This window comes from Macrotis lagotis, chromosome 8, assembly GCF_037893015.1.
Source record: "Macrotis lagotis isolate mMagLag1 chromosome 8, bilby.v1.9.chrom.fasta, whole genome shotgun sequence".
Classification (NCBI taxonomy): domain Eukaryota; kingdom Metazoa; phylum Chordata; class Mammalia; order Peramelemorphia; family Peramelidae; genus Macrotis; species Macrotis lagotis.
The window spans coordinates 103,684,963-103,706,661 of NC_133665.1; the positions used below are offsets into that span (position 1 = coordinate 103,684,963).

The 21,699-nt window shown below is 38.9% G+C and overlaps 1 protein-coding gene across 3 annotated transcripts in view; it reads left to right on the forward strand.

Moving 5' to 3' along the window:
* Positions 1 to 362: 362 nt before the first annotated feature.
* Positions 363 to 21,699, forward strand: part of SEC22C (SEC22 homolog C, vesicle trafficking protein) — a 38,738-nt gene continuing 17,401 nt past the window's right edge. For 2 of the 3 annotated variants that reach the window (XM_074197863.1, XM_074197861.1), the window contains exons 1-5: positions 4,629 to 4,777; positions 10,426 to 10,634; positions 15,043 to 15,206; positions 16,817 to 16,996; positions 19,028 to 19,146. In XM_074197863.1, the coding sequence (XP_074053964.1) occupies positions 10,453 to 10,634; positions 15,043 to 15,206; positions 16,817 to 16,996; positions 19,028 to 19,146 (645 nt within the window). In that variant the 5' untranslated portion in view covers positions 4,629 to 4,777; positions 10,426 to 10,452. Of the gene's footprint in view, positions 552 to 4,628; positions 4,778 to 10,425; positions 10,635 to 15,042; positions 15,207 to 16,816; positions 16,997 to 19,027; positions 19,147 to 21,699 lie in introns of those variants that run through there. The other variant, XM_074197862.1, reaches the window with a different exon arrangement.

Here is a 21,699-nt window from a genome sequence, read left to right on the forward strand (position 1 = left end):
AAACATCCCTGGGCCAGGTTGCTAATGAGAAGGGTTTTGGATTAAGTTGGGGGAACCTGAGTAGAAAATACCTACACGTTAAAAGTAAACCAAACCAGGTAATATCTGGATTTTAGCTATTTCCTTGCATAGAAGGAAGGCTAAGAGGAAGAATTGTCTCTTGGGCATGATAAACTCTGGAGCCAAAGGTGCCAAACTTCAGTACCTGTTAGTCTGTGCTACGTGTACTCTTCCAAGATCAGCAGCGTCACTTCTGTGGCATTGAGCCAATGTTTTCCAGGAGCTCTGAGGCTTTGTCATCTACCTGCCAACTCAGGGGAATGTGTCAAAGTACAGCCAACTCTCCATTGTATGAATAAGAAACTGAGTGTATACTTTTCTTAATCTAATAAAAGAGCATGATTTTAGGATTTTGACTCTGTGAGGACAACGGTCTTGTTTGGAGCACCTTAATCTCTCTGGTGTTTGAACTGGTACATACCTACACCTGTGGAAGGCTTGCAAAGTGCTTTAAGGTCAGCAAAGCACTTTCTTCACAACCACTCCATGAGGTAGGTGTAGCATAGTGGAAAAATCATTGAGTTTAAAATCAAAAGATTTGTATTCGAACCCTCATTCTATCTACTACCTCTGTGGCCTTTTACAAGTTACTTCACCTTTATGGGCCTCAGCTTCTTCATCTATAAAATAAATTGCAGGAAGGGATCAACAGTTAGTTATAGATTTATATTTAATTGATTTAGAGGTCTTTAATGGATTGCCATGGGAACCCATCCTTAGCTTTGTCAACTTTTCAGAGTTATTTGGATTAGGGCATAGAAGTTGTGATTACAAAATCTGTAATGTCTCAGAACTGGGAGGGTAAACTAAATCTTTGGACAATAAAATAAGTGATCAAAAGGATCTTGAGAAGCAAGAATAATGGGCCAGATTTGAAAAGGCAAAATTTAGTAGGAAAAATGTGAAGTTCTATGGTTAGCTTAAGAAAATGAATTGTATACATGCATGATGCTTGGTTAGACAAATTTATGGGAGAAGAGCTCTGGGGGTTTTAGTGGAAGGCACTATGAATCAATGCATTGACATTTATGTAGTACTTTGTATACATGATCTCGTTTGATCCTTATAAGAACACAATCAAGTCAATATTATTATGCTCATTGACACTATATAGATGAGAACTCTCATAATCAAAGAAAATGAGTGATTTATTCATGACCAAAGATATTAAAAATGAGATTTGAATCCAGAATTCTCCTGACTTCAGTCCTGAACTCTATAACAGTTCATCAAAAACTGTCATATCAGTCAAAAAAGCTAATGCTATCTTAGATGGAATTAATGCCATTGTGTCTAGAATGAGGGGTGTGTCATGATTCTGTCTTGGGCAGATTAGATCCAGAGTCTTGAATTTAGCTTTGAGAACCACATTGTCAAGATGGTGTGGAAACTAGAGATTGTAACATATAATCATGTAGAAAGAACTGGAAATGATTAATTTGGGGTAAGAGTAGACTTAGGTGACACCTGATATTCAAGTGTTTTAAAGACTTTCATATAAGGAAATAAGATTTATTCTTTTTTTTACCACAGGGGTCAGAACTAAGGGAAAATGAAGAGAGGGAGGCAAAGAGGGAGAGAGATTTTGGCTCAATGAAAGGAAAGGCTAATAGTCTGACCTACAAAATTGAAAAGGAACTGCCTTCCGTGGCAGTTCTCAAGAAGGTGCTAGATGACCATTTTTTAGGAATGCTCCAAAGTCGATTTTTGTCTGGTTGTAGATTTGAGCAGATGCCCTTTAAGGTCCCTTCTGACTTTAAGATTCTGTGATTAATGTTCTCCCAGGTCCCTCCCAGTTCTAAATACTATGATATTTCGAAGTAAGCTATGCACAATTTATTATCATTTTGCAAGTGAGAAAACTTGAGTTTAGAACTGTAAGATTTGGTTTCAGCATCTTTTCTAAATGTCAGACTTGCCACCTGCAGAAGGGGGTCATTTCACATTGATGGCTCCAATTATGAAGATTTTCCTTATATCAAGACATATTTTCCTTCTGACATTTCCCTTATATCGAGCATTTAAAATATAATTTCTAACCATCCCCCCCCCAGATTTACCCTCTTGGTCCAGAGAGAACAAGCCTAAACCTTCTTCCATGGTACAATCTTTCAAGTGTTTGAAAACAGGATCCCTTCCTCTTCTGAGTCTTCTCCTCTCCAGGCTGAACATACCTTGTACATTTAAGTGATTTTGACATGGCTTAACCTTGAGGCCTTTACTATCTATTCCTAAACTCTGGCACTGAAGCTTTGAGTTCCCCAAATTACTATTGCTTTTAGGCAAGGCTGTAGTCAAAGAGGACAAGTGTTTAGTGGGTCCTTAATTTCAGAAGGGTCCATAGGTATTTTGCTTAAGATCATCTTCACTGAAGCATACTTTTGATTCACTTCTGCTTGGCAGTGATTCTTGCTTCAGTCTCTTTCCCCACCTGGATGGAGAACAAGCATTTATTCATCTGTCATTTCTAAAGTGCTAACCAAGTGTCTGCCAAGCAGAGGAGGAAAAGGGAACAACAGTGTTTCTACAGCTCTTGCTCTTCAGTCCAACTTATTTTTTCTCCTAAAATATAGAAACCAGAACTAACTGGACACTTATCTGGTTCTGAACATTATGTCTTTTAGAAAGCAAAGGATTGCTTTAGTTTTCTTGGCAGCCATATCAAACCCTTGATTCATATTAAGTCTGTAGACCACATGGAGGTATGTATTGGGGGGGGGGATTATAGGAACATAGATTTAAAGTTGGACAGGGACTTTAGAGGCCTTCAAGTTCAAATCTTTAATTTAATAGATGAGAAAACTGAGTCTGAGAGAAAATTTAAATGACTTGTCAAGTCCACAGAGAAAGTCATTACCTGAAATAGGGTTTGAACCCAGTTCTTCCCAAGTCAACTCTATAATTCCTTGAGTTTACTTTGGTTTGAGTGAAGAATATGTTCCAAGTCCCTTCTTTGAAAGTCCCTTCTATCTCTAATAAGACTCTGATAAATCTTTTCTAGCTCTAAGATCCTTCTCAAATTTTGGGTTCTAGGTTCCTAGCTACCTTCTAACTCTGACTTATTTTAAGAAGCCTCCCAACTCTGACATTCTATATCTTAAGGGTCCTTCTGGCTCTTAAAATCTATGTTCCAAGGTCCTTTCCAGCTCTAACATTCTATCCTCTGTGGATCTCTCCCATTCTGGGTTCTACATTCTAAGTCCCCTATCCCTTCTAGCTCATTTTATGGTTCTGTGTCTTAGGACGCAGATCTTACACTCGGAGGCCTTTCTCAGCTCTGACATTCTGTGTTCTTTGTTCTAAGTGTCCCCTACTTCTGACATTCTATGAGCCTGATATTCGTGTGGAGTTGTCCCAAGGGGAAGATCTTCTTTGTGTTTTAAATCCAGTTTAAATAGGAAAGGTTTATGGTTAGGTGGGGCAACTAGGAGTCAGTGTGTTGGTGTCTGGGTAACAAAGCCTTCCCCAGGACGCAGTCAGCCATCGCCTCTCAGATCCTCCGAGGGTTAGTCTTTTGCTAGGGTTGCCATGACAGACCCTGAGCCCAGCTGCTCCCCATCTCCTTAGGGACTGTGGGTGCAAAGAGCTAGCCTTCAAGCCACCATTCCTATTGAGGAATGGTGTGAATTTGGCCTTCAAAATAATAATTGAATCAAATTTGTGTCAAACTTCAGCCAATAATAGACGAAGTTAACCTTCCAGGCTTTTTGGCCTTACAAAGGAGCAAGGCAGAATTGGGGTAACATACAAATGGATGAATATTTCTCAAAGTTCACTGCTTATGCAGGTATACATGCTTGTGTGTGTGTGTGTGTGTGTGTGTGTGTGTGTGTGTGTGTGTGTATGTGTGTGTGTAGACTGGGTCTTAGACAACCAGACCTCCCCCCTCCGTGGAATCTTAACAATTGGGCCCTCATAGGAAGCTACTGTCTCCACCAAGGCATGCTCCTCCCAAACCAGAGTCTTATCAGCTCTGCCAAGGGCACCCCTCCAGGACGACAGGGCATCCAGCACCCCGACAACAACAGGTTTTGTTATGTAGGGCCGATGCCACCCACAGGCAGAAGAAGGGGCCTAGAAAGGAGTTTTGTCGCCAGATCTTTTTGGAAGGGTCCTTGGAAATCATCTGTGCTAGCCCCTATTTTACAATTTGGGAAACTGAGGCTCAAGGAGGTAAAAGGGCTCGTCCTGGTTCACTTGGCTCCTGAATGGCAGACTGGCCCATGGCAGGCGCTTTGTAACTGCTTATTGACCGACTGACAACCAAAATCTCTTCCTTTGCTTCTCAGAGGGGGAGGTTCTGGAGATCTCCAAGCCCGTACTCCCTTTACGCAGGCCTTTAGATTTGTTACTGCCCCTTTAAGAATCCTCTCGCTTCCCGCCCGCTCCGCTTTGTGCCCCGCCCCGGAGGCGGAGCTTAACCCCCCACCCGGGATGATCCCCGCCCCCGGCACGTTCGGACGCCGGGTCATTAGCGGCTTTGCCAGTTCACACATGCGCACACGGGCTCCCGGCCCGCGAGGTGTAGGCGGCCAAGCCAGGCCCCGCCCCCTCGCCTTTCATCTCCTCCCCTCCCCCGCGGGCCCAGGCGGGACCGGCCGCCCAGCTACAGACGGGCGGTAGGGGAGGGCAAGAAAGCCCGACCTCGGAGGGGCGGACGGACTGACGGGGGGTCTCGGTGACGCTGAGGCGGCTGCGGCGCGAGCTCGGAGGGGAAGTAAGACGCGGGGGCGTGGAGACAAGCAGTCCCGAGCTCAGGGAGCCGGGGCCCGCCGCCCGGCGGGGAGAGGCTGGCGGGAGCGGGGCGCCTGCGCAGAGCGGCCCGGCTACGGGTGGGCGAGGCCTCCGCGTGCCGGCTGTGGTCGCTGAGGCGGGGCCTGGGAGGCCGGACGCCCGGGCGCGGGCTGCGACTGCGCGTGCGCATGCGCGGGAGGGCGGCGCGGGGTGGGTCTGGCCGCTGGGAGCCGCAGGAAAAGGCGCCCCCGAGACGGGGGTCCGAGGAGCCGCAGGTCGGGCCTCCGGCCGCCTTGCACGGGCCGCGCTCGTGATTTGTCCTGGGGGGAGGGGAAGAGAAATGGCGCGGCCTCCAGAAGCCGCCTCGGCTGCGCCCCACCCGCTGAGCCCGTCGGTGGGCCACGAGGAAACTGAGGCAGCCAAAGGTCAAGTGCCGCCGAGGGTCATCCGCCCGTGTCTGAGGCCGGATTTGACCTCCAGCCCCAGCTCCGTCCCTAGCCCCCCTGGAGGGCAGGAGCAGGGCCACCCTGGAGGGCTTGTCCTGGTTAGAGATTCAGGCCGGGAGCAGCCCCCTCAGTATGCCCGGCTTCCCCCCAGACTGTCTGCTTAGCCGCAGCCCGACCTGCCGGGGGGCGTGAAGGCGTGCCTGGGGGGGGTGAACTGGACCCTAGGAGCCCCTTTTCTTCTATTGGACCAGTCTGGACCATTTTTTCCCACCACTTTTGAGCCCCTGAGACTCCAATCTAGTGATGCCAATATCAAGTCACCTGTGTGGCTATTTCCGACCCCCCCCCCATCTCTCTGTCTCTGTCTCTGTCTCTCTCTCTCTCTCCCTCTCTCCCCCCTGTCTCTGTCTCTCTCCCTTGCTCCCTCTCTCTCTCTCTGTCTCTGTCTCTCTCTCTCTCTCTCTCTCTCCCTCTCTCCCCCTGTCTCTGTCTCTCTCTCTCCCTTGCTCCCTCTCTCTCTGTCTCTCTCTGTCTCTGTCTCTCGCTCTGTCTGTCTCTGTCTCTCTCTCTCTCTCCCTCTCTCCCCCCTGTCTCTGTCTCTCTCTCCCTTGCTCCCTCTCTCTCTGTCTCTCTCTCTGTCTCTGTCTCTCTGTCTGTCTCTCCCTCTCTCTCCCGTCTCTGTCTCTCTGTCTCTCTGTCTCTCTGTCTCTGTCTCTCTCTCTGTCTCTCTCTCCCTCTCTCCCCCCTGTCTCTGTCTCTCTGTCTCTCTCTCTCTCCCTTTCTCTTCCTCTCTCCCCCGTCTCTGTCTCTCTCTCTCTGTCTCTGTCTCTCTGTCTCTCTCTCCCTCTCCCCCCCCGTCTCTGTCTCTCTCTCTCTCCCGTCTCTGTCTCTCTGTCTCTCTGTCTCTCTCCCCCCTGTCTCTGTCTCTCTCTCTCTCTATATATATATATATAAAATGTGTGTGTGTGTGTGTGCATGTGTGTGTTGTCTTCCCCCATTAGATTGTCAGCCCTTTTTCTTATTTGTGTCCTTATAGCTTAGCAAAGAACCTGGGCCATAGTAGGTGCTTAATATTTGTTTATCGATTTAAAATCACCTTATATATATATAAAAACACCATATATAATAAAAACACAAATATATGCTATATTTGCATTGGTAGCATTCATATAAAGTGCTCTACTATGTTTTGAGCAAATCCAAGTATGAAAATTTAAACTTAGAAATAGACATATTTAGACCCTTAGGGCTAAGGAGAACTTTAGATTTCCAGGCTACTTAATTTTAAATTTTGGAATTATTTACAAAAGGATTTGTTATATTATCAAATAATTTATAATAGAACTCTTAAATAGTAAACTCCCTTACTATGTTTAATAGAGGATTTGATTTCTAAAAAACTGATATGCCTCAAGTTTTTTTTTTCTTTTTTTTTTTTTAGGTTTTTTGCAAGGCAAATGGGGTTAAGTGGCTTGCCCAAGGCCACACAGCTAGGTAATTATTAAGTGTCTGAGATCAGATTTGAACCCAGGTACTCCTGACTCCAGGGCCGGTGCTCTATCCACTGCGCCACCTAGCTGCCCCTCAAGTTTCTTTTTTTAAAGGACTATAATTCCATAAATCTGTATGTATAGCCAGCTTTTATTATTATTAAGGTGAATGGAGTTATGTCAGTCTTTTGAGAATATTTGATTTTGTCAGAATTGTCTTTAAAAATTTCTGTGTCCCCCAAAATTCATCACCCTGCAAACAAGCTGCTCTGAAGACATATGATCAAGGACTTAGGATTGGGGATAATACAGATGAATAGAATGTGTTAAGCAGTAATATCTCAGTTATTGGTTCATTTGCTTTAAATGAACTCTTACTGCCTAAAACACAGTAAAAATGACTTTTTTCCATTGTCTCCTGATGGAAGCACTAAAAATCATCAATGAAGGGTAAAGAATTAAGGGGAGGGGCAGCTAGGTGGCACAGTGGATAGAGCACCGGCCCTGGAGTCAGGAGTACCTGGGTTCAAATGCAGCCTCAGACACTTAATTACCTAGCTGTGTGGCCTTGGGCAAGCCACTTAACCCCATTGCCTTGCAAAAACTTAAAAAAAAAAAGAATTAAGGGGAGAGATGGAGAACAAAATGACAAGTTGTCTCCTGAGCAGAATCAGAAAACCACAGCATGTTAAGAGTTGAGAGGGACTTTAGAAAGAAATTACAGAAAAATAAACTTCAGGTTGATAGGACAAACTTCCTTATAATTACAACTGTGTCAAAATGGAAGGGACTACCTTTCAAGGAGTTTCCCAACATTAGACTGACCACTTGGGAAGATTGTAAGGAAAATTCCTGTTTGAAGATAGACTTGAAAATGATTGTTGAAGTCTTTTGTTATTCCAGGATGCTGATTCTTTAATCTATATTGGTACTATGAAAACTTCTTTTGACCCAAAACAACCTATCTGTAAAATAGGTAATTTTTTAGTAATGGAATGAGATTTGCTTATATAGACTGGTAATACTTTAATTTTTTAAAGTGTTCTTATTTATATTGATGTCTTTAATGATGTTTTTATTAAGTGTCTATAGATATTTTTGAACTCTAAATGAAATTATATTTTTAAGGGGACTAATCCTAGTTTGTTTTAGACTTCCTCACTAAATTTAGTGTTTTGTAGCATTAATTGGTTAATCACTTAGAACCTGTAAAGAGGGGTGTCTTGCATCTTCAGTCCTAATTTATGTGAAGAGATTTATGCCCTGATGTTTTTTAGCAGATGTAAATGTGTTTCTGAATTATGATATTAATAAAAAATATAAATTAGTTGTGAAGAGTTCCTAGAGACTATTGAATTAAAGGTATAAACTAGACACATACAAAAAGCAGATGCTGCTGCATGGGTAATGTCTTGTGGATGCTTGAAGATAAGTCTGACTCCATGGGGCTGCACTAAAACAGCAAACCAGCTCAGTGATAGAGTAGTTCCTAACAAGCCCCAATAGAGTCTTCTCTCTTCACCTTCCCCCCCCCCACTGCCTCTTTCCACTAGATTGTGACCATTTGAATTTAGGTTGGATAATTTAAACTTTCCAATGGTTTTGTAGTAGCATTGAGAGTTAACAAATTAGAAACCTGAAGAAAAGGCAGACTCAAGGTTCTTTCTACAAGGTAATCCACACCTTCACACCCCCACCTAGGGCAATTTGAAGTCTGGTAGAGTTTTACACATACCAAAGGAGAACTTCATGATGACTTCACAAAAGGAGAGGATTTCTTTCTTTCTTTTTTTTTTTTTTTTACAGAATATCATATTTTATTTTTTTTATTAAAAATTTTATTTATTTTGAGTTTTGCAATTTTTCCCCTAATTTTACTTCCCCCCACTCCCCACAGAAGGCAATTTGCCAGTCTTTACATTGTTTCCATGGTATACATTGATCCAGATTAAATGTGATGATAGAGAAATGATATCCTTAAGGAAGAAACATAAAGTATAAGAGACAGCAAGATCAGACAATAAGATATCAGTTTTTTTTTCTAAATTAACATTAATAGTCCTTGGTCTTTGTTCAAACTCCACAGTTCTTTTTCTGGATACAGATAGTATTCTCCACTGCAGACAGCCCCAAATTGTCCCTGATTGTTGCACTGATGGAATGAGCGAGTCCATTAATGTTGACCATCACCCCCATGTCACTGTTAGGGTGTACAGTGTTTTTCTGGTTCTGCTCATCTCACTCAGCATTAGTTCATGCAAATTCCTCCAGGCTTCCCTGGAATCCCGTCCCTCCTGGTTTCTAATAGAACAATAGTGTTCCGTGGCATACATATACCACAGTTTGCTAAGCCATTCCCCAACTGAAGGACGTTTACTTGATTTCCAGTTCTTTGCCACCACAAACAGGGCTGCTATGAATATTTTTGTACAATTGATATTTTTACCCTTTTTCATCTCTTCAGGGTATAGACCCAGTAGTAGTGTTGCTGGATCAAAGGGTATACACATTTTTGATGCCCTTTCGGCATAGTTCCAAATTTCTCTAAAGGAGAGCATTTCTAAGGAGCTATGAGTTTACCTTGGTTCATGTGAACTCTCTAAGTTTGAACCCACTATCCCTAGGGAGTTTGTGTATATAAGCAAAGGGAGAAGAACATATCTCAGTTTACTGGAATGATACTTTGTTCTGCCTGTTCTTGCTACTTTAGTAAATACCTGTTGTTAAAAGCTAATCAGCATTGGCTAACTGATGATTGATTAGTGGAGAGCACATTGTGGGGGTTTTTGAGCCACTGTGTTAGAAATCAGGTCCAATCCTTAAGAATTCTAGATCTCTTAAAGAAACAAGTAATTACTCTTCTGAGGAAACAGCTTTTCTGTGAAAACTGGAAAGTGATTCCAGAGAGTGTGTTACATTGCAAGTAATCCTCAAGTTTTAGTTTACTTTCAGTAACTGAAAAGGTTAATCTATATTTAAAATTTATGCATAAATACAAGTTTCTTGAATTGCCATTGCCAAACACAATTAAAATCACAAGCAACTTAAAGGGTATGGGAAGAATCATAGCATCTCTAAAGTTTTGGTTGATTTTTTTTATGTCAACTTCATTTCTGAATTTATCCCACACCCACACAGCAAGCTTTCCCCTATAACAATTTTAAAAAGACTTAGGCATCTTGTTCTAATCACAATTTGAATGAAAGAAACAGAATGAAAGACATTGATATTATATATGAATGTAGTGAGTTGGTAAGGAAGGTATATGGTAGGGACCAGTTGAGGTTATAGAACATAGTAGACCCAGTCAGAACAATTTATTGAATAGGGTGATAGCATAGACTTGTGATTTAGGAAGATAACTGAGAGCGAGGTGGAGAATAGACCAAAATGAGGAGAGACTTGTGGTAGGGAGAACAACCTGAACTTTTTTATATGTGTTGATTTCCCACATCTGAATGTGAGCTCCTTGAGAGAACAGAGACCACTTTGTGTTTCCTGTTAGTATCCTCATTGCTTGGAGGGAAGAGGCCTGAAGGGGACATGAGAAGGGAAGATGGATTCCTCTGTGGTTTAAGTGGGAGCCAGGAAATGAAAGAGAAGGAGCAGTACCCCAAAGAGCCCAGACTCCCTTGGAAGTCAAATATCATATGCTGTAACAAGATGTCATTTGTTTCTGTTTTTTTTTTTTTCAGGGATCCTCATGAATTCCTTTTTAGAACATGTCCATGATCCTTTTTGCATGTGTGGTACGGGTGAGAGATGGATTGCCCCTTTCTGCCTCCACAGATTTTCATCATAACCAGGACTTTTTGGAATGCAGAAAACGGCTAAAAATGTTGTCCTTAATTTTGACACAGTTTCCAGAAAGAGGGACTGCAGAAGGACATAACCTCTGTATATAGTAAGTTAGTATTTTTCTTTTTTAGTAAGTCATTAGCTTGATAGCGACACATTAAAACAGTTTTTAAACAAACATGTTCTGTATATTAAGCATTTTAAGTTACCACATCTTGATCAAGTCTTGTACTAAAAATATTGACCTAGAATTTTAACAATGATTTGAGAATAATAATAGTTAGCAAAGCACTTTACATGTGTCAATTCATTTGATCCTCACAACAGCCCTGTGATATAGGTGATATTATCCCCATTTTAGAAACTGAGGCATAGAAAGTTTAAATGAATTGTTCAGGGTCACATGGTCAGTAAGTGTCTGAGGCAAGACTAAATTTTTCTGACTTCAAACCCTGAGTCCTGACCATTGTGCTACTTAGAATAATAGTAATAATAGGGTATTTTGGGGTAGCGTTTAAAGTTTTATAATTATCTCCCCATAGTCCTGTGTAGTAGGTATTGCCATATTGTTAACTTCCCTCACTCAAACCCAGGGAAGGGAAATGATTTGCCTAAGGTCACACAGTAGGGAGCAGACCTAGGATTCAAAGCCAGGTCTTCTGACTCCAAATCCATTGTCCTTATCATAATGTTCTTTTTTCTTCTACTTTTATATTGTCTTCAGTGGTTTTTTTTTAATAGTAGTTTCTTAATAGTAGTTTATTTTTTCCAATTACATGTTGAGCTAGTTTTAAACATTCAGTTTGGTATAATTTTCTCTCTCCCTGCCATTTCTCTCCCTTCCCAAAGACACTAAACCATTTGATACTGATGTTATATGCACAATCATGTTAAACATATTTCCATATTAATCATGTTGAGAAAGAAGAATCAGAATCAAAGGGGAAAAAAAAAAAGAAAAATAAAAAAGGTAAAAATAGTATGCTTTGATCTGCATTCAAACTCCATATTCTTTATCTGGATGTGGATGACATTTTCTATCACAAGTCTTTTCAAAGTCTTTGATCACTGTATTGTTGAGAAGGGCTAGGTCAGTCATAGTTGATCATCGCACAATATTGTTGTTTCTGTGTATAATGTTCTCCTTCTTCTGCTCACTTCATCAGTTCATGTAAGTCTTTCCAGATTTTTCTGAAATCCTGTTCATTTCTTATATAACAATAGTATCCCATTACATTCATATACTACAACTTCTTCAACTACTTGATGGGCACCTCCTCAATTTCCAATTCTTTGACATCCAAAAGAACTGCTATAAATATTTTTGTTCATGTGGATCTTTTCCCCTTTTTTTATGATCTCTTTGGGAACTAGTTGTATTGCTGGATCAAAAGATTTTATAGTCCTTTGTTACCAGATGTTGTTAACTAAAAATTTGCAGCAAGGAAACTAGCAGCCATGTAGCCCATGTGCTTAATCTACACAAAAAAGTAGAATTGTCTCAGTGCCTAATCCAAGCAAAACTCATTGACTTAGAGTAATTTACTGATTTAACTATCTTGACTATTGCTGCTTCCTTCTTTTACCCTAAGCTATTCTAGCTTAAGACAAGGTAATATATTGAACAGAAGAGATTATTTTTGAAACAGACCTCAATTACAGCTTATAGAATATAAAGAGAGAAAAATCATTTGGTAGACAGCCAAACAACCTTTGTAAACCCTTTAAAAAACTAATTTTTATACCATTATACAGTCAAGGATGTTCAGAATGTTGACTCAGTGTCATCAGGAAAATTTTAAAGTATATTCAACACTCATTTTTTGCAAAGATAAGTAATTATCTGTTTTCAAGTTCTATGAAAGATGACTTAATAAATTTTAACTTCTAAAGTGTGTACAAAATTTTCTCATTGGCATGTAGATGATATGTTATTTTAATATGTTTCATTATTATATTTAAGTTTTTTTCTCTTATAACCAAGTCAATCAGTATTTCCATACTTTTTTCCATACCTCCTCTAGCTTTTATTCCTAGACTCTGGCACAAGAGCTTTGAGTTCCCCAAATTACTGTTGCCTTTAGACAAGAGTTGTCAAAGAAGAAAATTGTTTAGCAGACAGGAGGGTCCATAGTTATTTTGTTTAGAGCATCATCACTGAAGGATCCTTTTGACTCACTTCTGCTTGGTAGTGATTCTTGCTTCAGTCCCTTTCCCCACCTGGGGAAACCGGCATTTATTTGTTAATCATTTCTGAAGTGCCAATCAAGTGTCTGCCAAGCAGAAGAGGGTAAGGGAACAACAGTGCTCTGCAGCTACTGCTCTTCAGGTATATAAATAATCTTTTGTTTTCATTCTCATAATTGGAACCCTATGCTTCAATATTTTAGACGAGTTCTTTTCACTCTGATTAGTAACCTAGTTTAGTCTACTTAAAGTCAATCTGATATGCTCTGACTTCCTTTTAGGGGAACCGAGTCTCAGAATATTAGTACCATATTATGAAATGTTGTCTTTTAAAGAAGCTAAATGTAAAGCTAAAGAAACTTGGGCTGGAACTGGAGACCTGACTTGTGATTTTCACTGATGTGAGAAAACTCCCTCCTCTAAGGCAGGTCTGCACAGACTCCACTTCTTAAAGTCTTGGAGTTGCCTAGAACATTGAGAGGTGAGGTGACTTAAAGCTGGCCAGGGACTTCAACCCAGGGCTTCCTGACTGCACTTATTACTATCTTCAGAGAAGTTTTGTACTGCTGATAAAGTGAACTTCATGGTATCAGGAAAGAAGAATTTAGTTTTACTCCTGAAGATCTATAATGAGCTTATATAAAGTTTTTGGGATGGCAGATGATACTGGAAGTTGGCATGTTTCTATTGAGGATTACTTAGGTAAAAAGCACAAGCTATTTTAGTTAAAAATACACCCCCCCCCACACACACAATCTATCTGCTTTTAAAATTAAATCTTTTCCCTCATTTTTGCTGGAGAATTATCCTAACTTTATTCTTTAAAAGGGTTAGAAGTACTCCATCTCATTTTAAAAACTAAAGAAAGGGTTCTTTCTCATGTCGTAACACCCCCATCTTGTGGAAATTAATATATTTCTTTGTAAGATTTTTAAAGTCATAATATAATCTCACAAATAAGGATGAAAAAGTCACACCACCTTGCCATGTTTGCCATAAGAGTTAGAACTTTTTCATCACAAAAGTTTTGGCTTCAATCAAAGTTGTATCAACTACAATTTTCAGTGTTTTCCTCTGGTTGAGATTGTAGTTAATATCCATGGTTCTCCTGCTCTTCTAAATGGAGGTGGGATCCCATAACCCACTGAGTAAAGTAATGGGTCTTTTAGTTTTCTTAATGGCTGAATTTTAAGATAATTGGTTTAGGAGGTTTCTTATTCTAGTATACGTTTTTGTCTTAACACCATTTAAACTTTTTTTTTAAATTTGTAGAACTACTAATTAAGTTGTACCTTGGTTATTATGTTGATTTAAGTGCAAACAAAATTAGGACTGTGCAAAAACATTTAAAACTAAGAACCAAGTGATTGAGCAGCTATTTACTGGCCAAGAGGAAGAAGTTGACCCAGCTTTTCCCATGTGGTAAATGGCATGGAATTCTGTCTTTCTCATGGCCTAAGAGGTCAAGAAGGGTTGGGAATTACTCTGAAGTGGAAAGTGAAGGATCATTAATTTACTTTCTTAGAGGAGAAATTTGGGCAGTGATGGGTCCAGATAAAATTTTTAGTTATGATTAATAGCCATTAAAGCTTACTAATATTAAAACTTTTAAATATGGTAGTTGTATTTAAAAACTTATTCTAAAAAATGAGCCTGAAACAGTAAATTAGTTAAGATTCGGTTTTAGTAAGGCCTATTTGGGTTTAGGTCTTTCATCCAGACAATATTTATTAAGTGTCCACTAGTGTATTGTATTGTATCGTATGTAGATTATATTGTAATTATCTTCTATGTGTACTGTGAATTGTTGGAGAAGTAAAAGTCTTGGCCTTTGCCCATCCGGGAAAGCCTAGTTCCCAGCTTCTCCATGACCTGGAGGTACTGACTCTATTTCATTAGGAATTTGCACAAACTCTGCCTTTTTGATTATCCATAAATTTTTGCTTGAATTCTCCAGCACTCCTTCCTCTGGTTTTTCTAGAGTATTTTGCATCTATTTTTTGCCCCAACTATATTCTGCCATGTGTCTTACTTGTGTCCATGCTATTCTTTCTTGTTAGATTGCAAGCTCCTTAAAGATAGGAACTATATAATTTTTCTTTTTATCTTCAGTGATGCTCACAGAACCTTGCTCACAGGTACTTAATATATTTTTGAATTGGGTAGACATGATGTAGACAACAAAATAACTAGAGAATGATTCAAGGCAAAGAAAATGTATCTGTTGTAGGAGCGATGCTGCATACATATGTTATATGCTGACTGTCAGATAAGTAATTACTTCTGTCCGTGTTTCATTTAATTTACCTTTGGTGCTCTTGTTTCAGTTTTGATTCTTTTGGAACCATATCCTGCATGGGGATCTGCTCCCGCAGTTATCCTGTGGCCATGGCCTTCTGCTTTCTAGAGACTCTTCGGTGGGAGTTCATAACTTCTTATGACAATACCAGCATAGGCCTGGCTTCCAGACCATATGCCTTTCTCAAATTTGGTTTGTAACTTCTTTACTATTGAGTACTACCTTATATTTGGGGGTTTTACAAGCTGCATTTTTTTTGTTAAACCCATTCTACATTTATTAAGTACTAAAATAGATATGATATAGAAACTTACCTAGAGGTGCTTCTAATCTACTGGCAAAAAAGACATGTAAATAATGAACTAGGGTAGTATCTTTATGAATGGTGAAAAGGAGATGGATTTGAGAAAAACTGTGAAGATACAACTGAGAGGATAAGTTGAAGAGGAGGGCAGGGAGGTTGGTGAGACCATGTGAATCTCAGCTGAAGAAACTGAGTATAGTTAGCCTGGAGAAGAGAAGATTTAGGAGTTTGAGAGCTATCTTCAAGTATTTTAAGGGCTCTCAAGGGAAGAGTAATTATATATGTTCTGCATAGCCACAGAGGGCAGAAGTAGGAGATCTAGGCAGAAATTTAGAGGAACAGATCTGGGATCGAGGGCAGGGAAATCTTTGGAATAAGTTGAACTCTCTCAGAGTGGAATGAGTTCCTTGGAGCTGCAAGTTTTCAAGCTGAGGCTTGAAGAACACTTGTGGATGGCTGCCCAGGTGTGGACTGGACCAAATGGGCTTATGATCTAAGAGTCTGTGGTTCTATAATTGTGATTCATCTGCAAAGATGATAAGTGAATCAGTAGGCCTGGGAAAGGGGGCCCAGGACAAACTTTTGGGGGTACCTAGGCTTAGGAGATGAGAGAATTATCCTGTCTAAACTGCTGAAGTTTGTAACTTCATCTGTTACCCAAATCACATGATTTTCTTCTCCCATCTTCATATTGAATACCCTACCCTTGTCAATGTTCTTTCTAAAATAAGGGGCACAGAACTGAACATAGTGCTATCCAGATGTTGTCTGATTAAGGAAGAGTACAGTGGGGATATCATGTCCCTTGCTGTGGAATTGTTAGAGATTATCTCTGAAGTAATTTTTTATGTATCAAGAAAGTCAAAGGACACTCCCTAGAGTAGGCTGTGGGACATTCTGCTTGTATTAAGTAGTTCTGCATTTCTCTTGTATAGTCTGCCTGTGTGACCTTAACCAAGTTACTGTTCTTTCCTCCTTTGCTTCTTAAGATAATATGCCTTAATATCACCTTGGTTGATTTGGCCAGGTGGTACCCTTTTTCCTTTGACATTGCATGTATATGTTCTTCCCTTAGTTTCACACTTAGCTGTATGTGAATTGTCTCTCACATTATGTTTTTTGCTAGGTCTTGAGGGTAAGGAGAAAGATCTGCAGACTAAAAGGGATGAATACCAACAAAACTGCTTGCCAGTGATAAATATGTTGTTTGGTATAATTCATGTACTTAATATGATCATATAATAGAATAATATAATGTTCTGGCACTTTGGTATTCAAATATTAGTAACATAAATTACTAGTGACAAAGGCCAATTATTTTATTCTGCTTTATAGTATTAGGGTAGTATAGTTATTTCAGTTTGACTGTGTTTTCAGAATATGGATTGTTAGCTTCCTTGGAAATGTGAACCTCATTTTTAAATTCTAATATAAAATTCTAAATCTATATAAAATTCTATGCTGTACTCTACTGAAGTTGGTTGATTGTTTTTTACAGATAGTGTCATTCAGAAAGTGAAATGGCATTTTAACTATGCAAGCTCTTCTCAGCTGAAGGACAACTTGGAAAAGATTCAGGAAGAACTGATGCTCCAGCCTCCACTGGTCCTGAGATTAGAGGATATGGAAGTGATTAATGGACTGAGAAGTAGTCATTCACCAATGCAGGTTGAATATGGTGAGTGAACTAAATGGTGTCCCCTGTGATGGTGATGATAGAGGAATAATACTTGTGTACCTTGCTTTTTCTCAGATGAATTTATATAAGTGTAAAATGAATCTAGACAGACTTTGTCCCTAGAATGTAATAGAAAAACAATTCTATTGCCCTTTGAATTTTCATGTGAATAAATTGTGTGAGTAAAGATCACATTGATATCTGGGAAACTGTGAAGAGTTAATGTGCCTAGAATGGATTTTAGAAATGGAATTAAAGAGAAGTAGTATCCTGTAGAGAATGTTGGATTTGAAGAAGGAAGACCAGGATTCAAGTTGTACAATTGACACCAGTGTGCTAATTAGACCTCAGGTAACTTCCCTTCTCTGAGTCTTAGGATCTTCCTCTCTAAAAATGAAAGGGTTGAACTGGAGACCCAAGCTCTCTTCCATCTCTTTACTGTGGAAGTTATGCTGCATTGGGGCACAGGTCAGTTATTATGATTTCTCATAATTTTACCTCCTTGTACAGTAGAGGTAAAACTGATAGATTCTCTTAGACTGGAAACTTTTAAATTCTATTCTGGTGCCTGATTGTTATCTAATGAACAGAGTAGTTAAGGATGGTGGAGGCTTTTCTCAATAGTTTGACTTCTAGCTAAAGAATTATGAAACATTTTCTTATTATTTATCTAGAACATAATTATTTATAATTTCATAATTTCCTGCAGATGTTCAACTTTTAAGAATTTTGACTTCCCCATCTTGATAAAATGCATGATAGTTACCTATGTTTCTTTTATTTTCATTTTCTTACCTAAATTTGAGATGTGACATTAAAAAAAAATCTTAAGGTTATCTTAGGTTTAACTGAAAGTATAAATAAAAGCTATTTTTCTTCTAAACTCTTGAGTGAGTCATTATGCCTGGTCCCTTTAATGGCAGAACTGATTTGCTGTTCAAAGTCACAAATATAGCACTTTGAATTTATAGAACAATACAGAACAATACAGTAGTCCTCAAGTCATGTCCTCTTCACTATGAAAAATATGTATTTAGGAAAGGGATGTTGTAGTAATGGCTTTGCTTGAACTACAACCAAATTCCAGAAAGTTTAAACTTAGCCCTTCTTTCTAGGACATTTTACTGTGCTTTGGCTCACCTTCTTGTGTCTCAAGGCTAGAAACCTAAAAAGGTAGCATGTTCAATTCTAATGGGGGAAACCTTGAATTACTCAGTGGGAACACTAACATACTAACAGTAGAGATGGGTTTGATTGTTATTTTGTGGTAAATATGAGGACAAGAAAGGATGATAAGAAAGGAAAAAGAAGGTGATGCCATACCATATCTCTGAACATTGTGGAGGAAATCAATTCATAGGGTTTTTGAAACAGCAAAATAAAACAACTATTTGTTCCAATCATTCTAAGAATATCTTTTATGCTGAATATTCCCCTTTTTTGCCCAAAACTTGTAAACATTTTGAAAATAAAAAGATACTTGATTGAGATGGGGGTTGGGGGGAAGGAAGAATTGGAAGAAAGACCAAGAATATTTTTATAGCTAGAAGTTAAGAAAACTAGAATGTTTTATATGATGAATGTTAAATTATGTAACTAAATTGCTTGTATGACTCCACAACCAATATAAAAAATAAAGCTGTAGCACTTTTTTTTTTATCACAAGAGGTTACTTTCAATTGAAATCTGAAAAAAATAGCTCCAAGACCCTTGTTTGGTTGGACTGGGGATGTCCAGTGTTGCAACAAAATCTAGAAGAAATGCCCCTGTGAGACTAGATCCTTTTCTGTTCCTCATTTTCCACTTTTGTTTTTTTTTTTGGTACCTAACCATTGCTTCATTTTTATTAATATAACTATAATTATGTCTGAAACATAATTTAAATTGTGTCCACAGTATAATTTAAATTATGTCTGTAACATAATTATAATTAGGGGAAGTAAAGTTTTTTAGCTTTTCCTCTATGTAGACACTATGTAACCAGAAATACTTTTCATTAGGAACTTAATATTATTATTTTAAATTGCAAAGCTCCAAATTACCGGATGAAGCCAGTGACAGCTCTGGGGATTCTGTCTCTTGTTTTAAACATCATGTGTGCTGCTTTGAATCTTATTCGAGGAATTCATCTAGCAGAGCATTCTTTACAGGTAACTTTTTCCTTCATATTTGGAATTGTAAGTAGTCAGCAGTAGAAGAGACTGATCTGGATGTGGTCCATTTATTATAGCTATAGACCATAACATTTGCGAAGGTTTTAAAATGAAAATGCTCAAAGGAAATAGTGTTTATTCTAATAACTTGGTGTTCCTTAGAAAAATAAAAGTGATTTTGGATAATCTATTGCTATCCCAAGGAGACTTTTGGCTTGATTGCTGAAGGCAGAACTAGAAGTAATTGATAAAAGTTGAAAAAGTCATGCCTAAATTTGAGAATTAATATAGAATGGGATTCCTCTAGAATTAGTGGTTTCCACCCGCACTGGAGCTCTTCCAGCTAAAACTGAATGATCAATTATTAGGCATGTTGTAGAAGGAAAACTTGTTTAAATAAGAATCAGACTATCTCCATAATCCCTTCTACCTCTTAGATTCTGTGCTTTTTTATGAGTTTCTTTGCTGCATGGAACAATTTTGCCTATCTTTGTTTTATGGCTTTTGGTGCTTAGGTGAACATGTCAGGGTTTGGAGTGCCAAATAAAACTTCCTCTTTCACTTCTCCACCCCCTGCCCTCCATCCCTACTTCCCTATTTCTATTGAGGTACCATTATCCTTCCAGTCTCTTGGGATATTAATCCCAGAGTCATTCTCAACTTTTGATTTGCTTCCTTGCTTGTATTTACACTGTTCCTAAATCTTGTCACTTCCACTAACATCTCCTGTATCTGTTCCTTTCTTATTTAATATAACTACCAACCTATTTCAGGCATTTAGTTGGAGGTATAATTGACAGCATGTTGGTAATCTGGAGTATCCAAAAGAGCACAGTCAGAACATCAGGAAGCATTGAGATCATGGTCCCTTAGAACCATTTGAAGGAACTGGAGATCTTCACCTAGAGAGGAGGAGAATTGGGGAGTGGGGATGAGATGGCACATGAACCATCTTGAAGTATTTAAAGAGCTATCACATGGAAGTGGAATTATCTTCAGAGAGGGAAAAACTAGTTTTTCAGAATTAGGAGTAAGTTTCAGAAAAGCAGATTTCAGTTAATAATAAAGGAAATTTTCCTAAAAGCATTCAGAAATAGTATGAGCTGCCTTGGAAAGTAGTGGGTTCTCCTTCATTGAAGGACTTTCAGCTGGCCTCTTCTGTTTGAGGGATATTGTGGAAAGGGATTCTGGGACAGATATGGGTTGCACTAGATGATCTTTGGATTCCCTTTTAATTCTGAAATTCTATAGTTTTAGTTTTATAATAATGTTTAGAGAGACATTTGTAAATACGTTTTGGCTAAAGAATGAATAATGACCAATTTAAAAAACAGACTATATATACATATATATCCACATAAATGTCTGTGCACACACACGTATAAATAGGTAGGTAGATGTGCGCTTTATAGCTATATATCTTGTTTTGACAGTTTCTAACATGTATTTAGGGGAGATCAGCAACAGTTTTATGTTAATATAACTAATATCATATCTTGTTCTTGGCTGATGTCTGGAAATGTCTTTTCCCAGTATTGTTTTCATTTTCAGCTAATAATAATTTTAGGTGAATAATCTTGATATTAGCAAGTTTTGAGATATATATATATATATATATATATATATATATATACATTCGTATAAAAATAAATCTTATCCTTTATACATGTAAAGATGGCTCTCTGGCATGTCTTCGTCACAGATTTCTCATTATTCCGGTTCATCCTCCACTCAGCTATCAAATTATTCTTCCTAAAATGCAGGACTGACATGTTAGTCATCTATTCACTTCCAGGATCAAGTGCAACACTGTCTGTCTGGTGATTAGATCCTGCATAATCTGCCCCTCCCTCCACTTTCGAGTCTTCTTTTCCTTTACTTCCCCATGACTCTGGCCTCCTTGCTCCATTTGCCAACTGGAAGCATTTCCTTGGGCTCTCTGCCATTTCTGGATTTCTTTCCCTCTTCATCTCCACTTTCTGCCTGCTCTGGCTTTCTTCAAGTTCCAGGTAAAATCCCACCTTTTGCTGGAAGCTTGACTCAATCACCTTTGCTTCCTGTTTATCCATAGAGAGTTTGTACCCTCTACAGAGTTGTTTTTGTGTTTGTCTTCCCCAACATATTGTGAGCCTGAGGGCAGGACTCTCTGTAATCTTTTTCTGTTTCCCTAGTTAGCATAGAGCCTGGGTCACTGAATACTTGATAAATCTTGTCAACATTTAATGAGCGTGTGGAAAAAGACAAACAGTGCACACATTCCTGCCAACTTGTATATGCAGTCACCTTGTCATGTATTTTTCATCTTTATCTTTCTTTGTCTCAGTATCACCCTATGATCCCTTCTCTAGACTCTTTGTCAAGTTTTGACTTTCCATTCTTTCTTTTAATTCTAGTGTTCTAGTTAGCTTTGGTGAAGTAAGAAATTGTTCATTGTAACAATAGATTTTTAGGAATTGTGACATTTTGAAAATATTTTTTTAAAGTTTGTAATTATAAATTCTCCACTCAAGTTGTATTATGATTGCTCTTGGTTGTATAGAGGTGACTTTG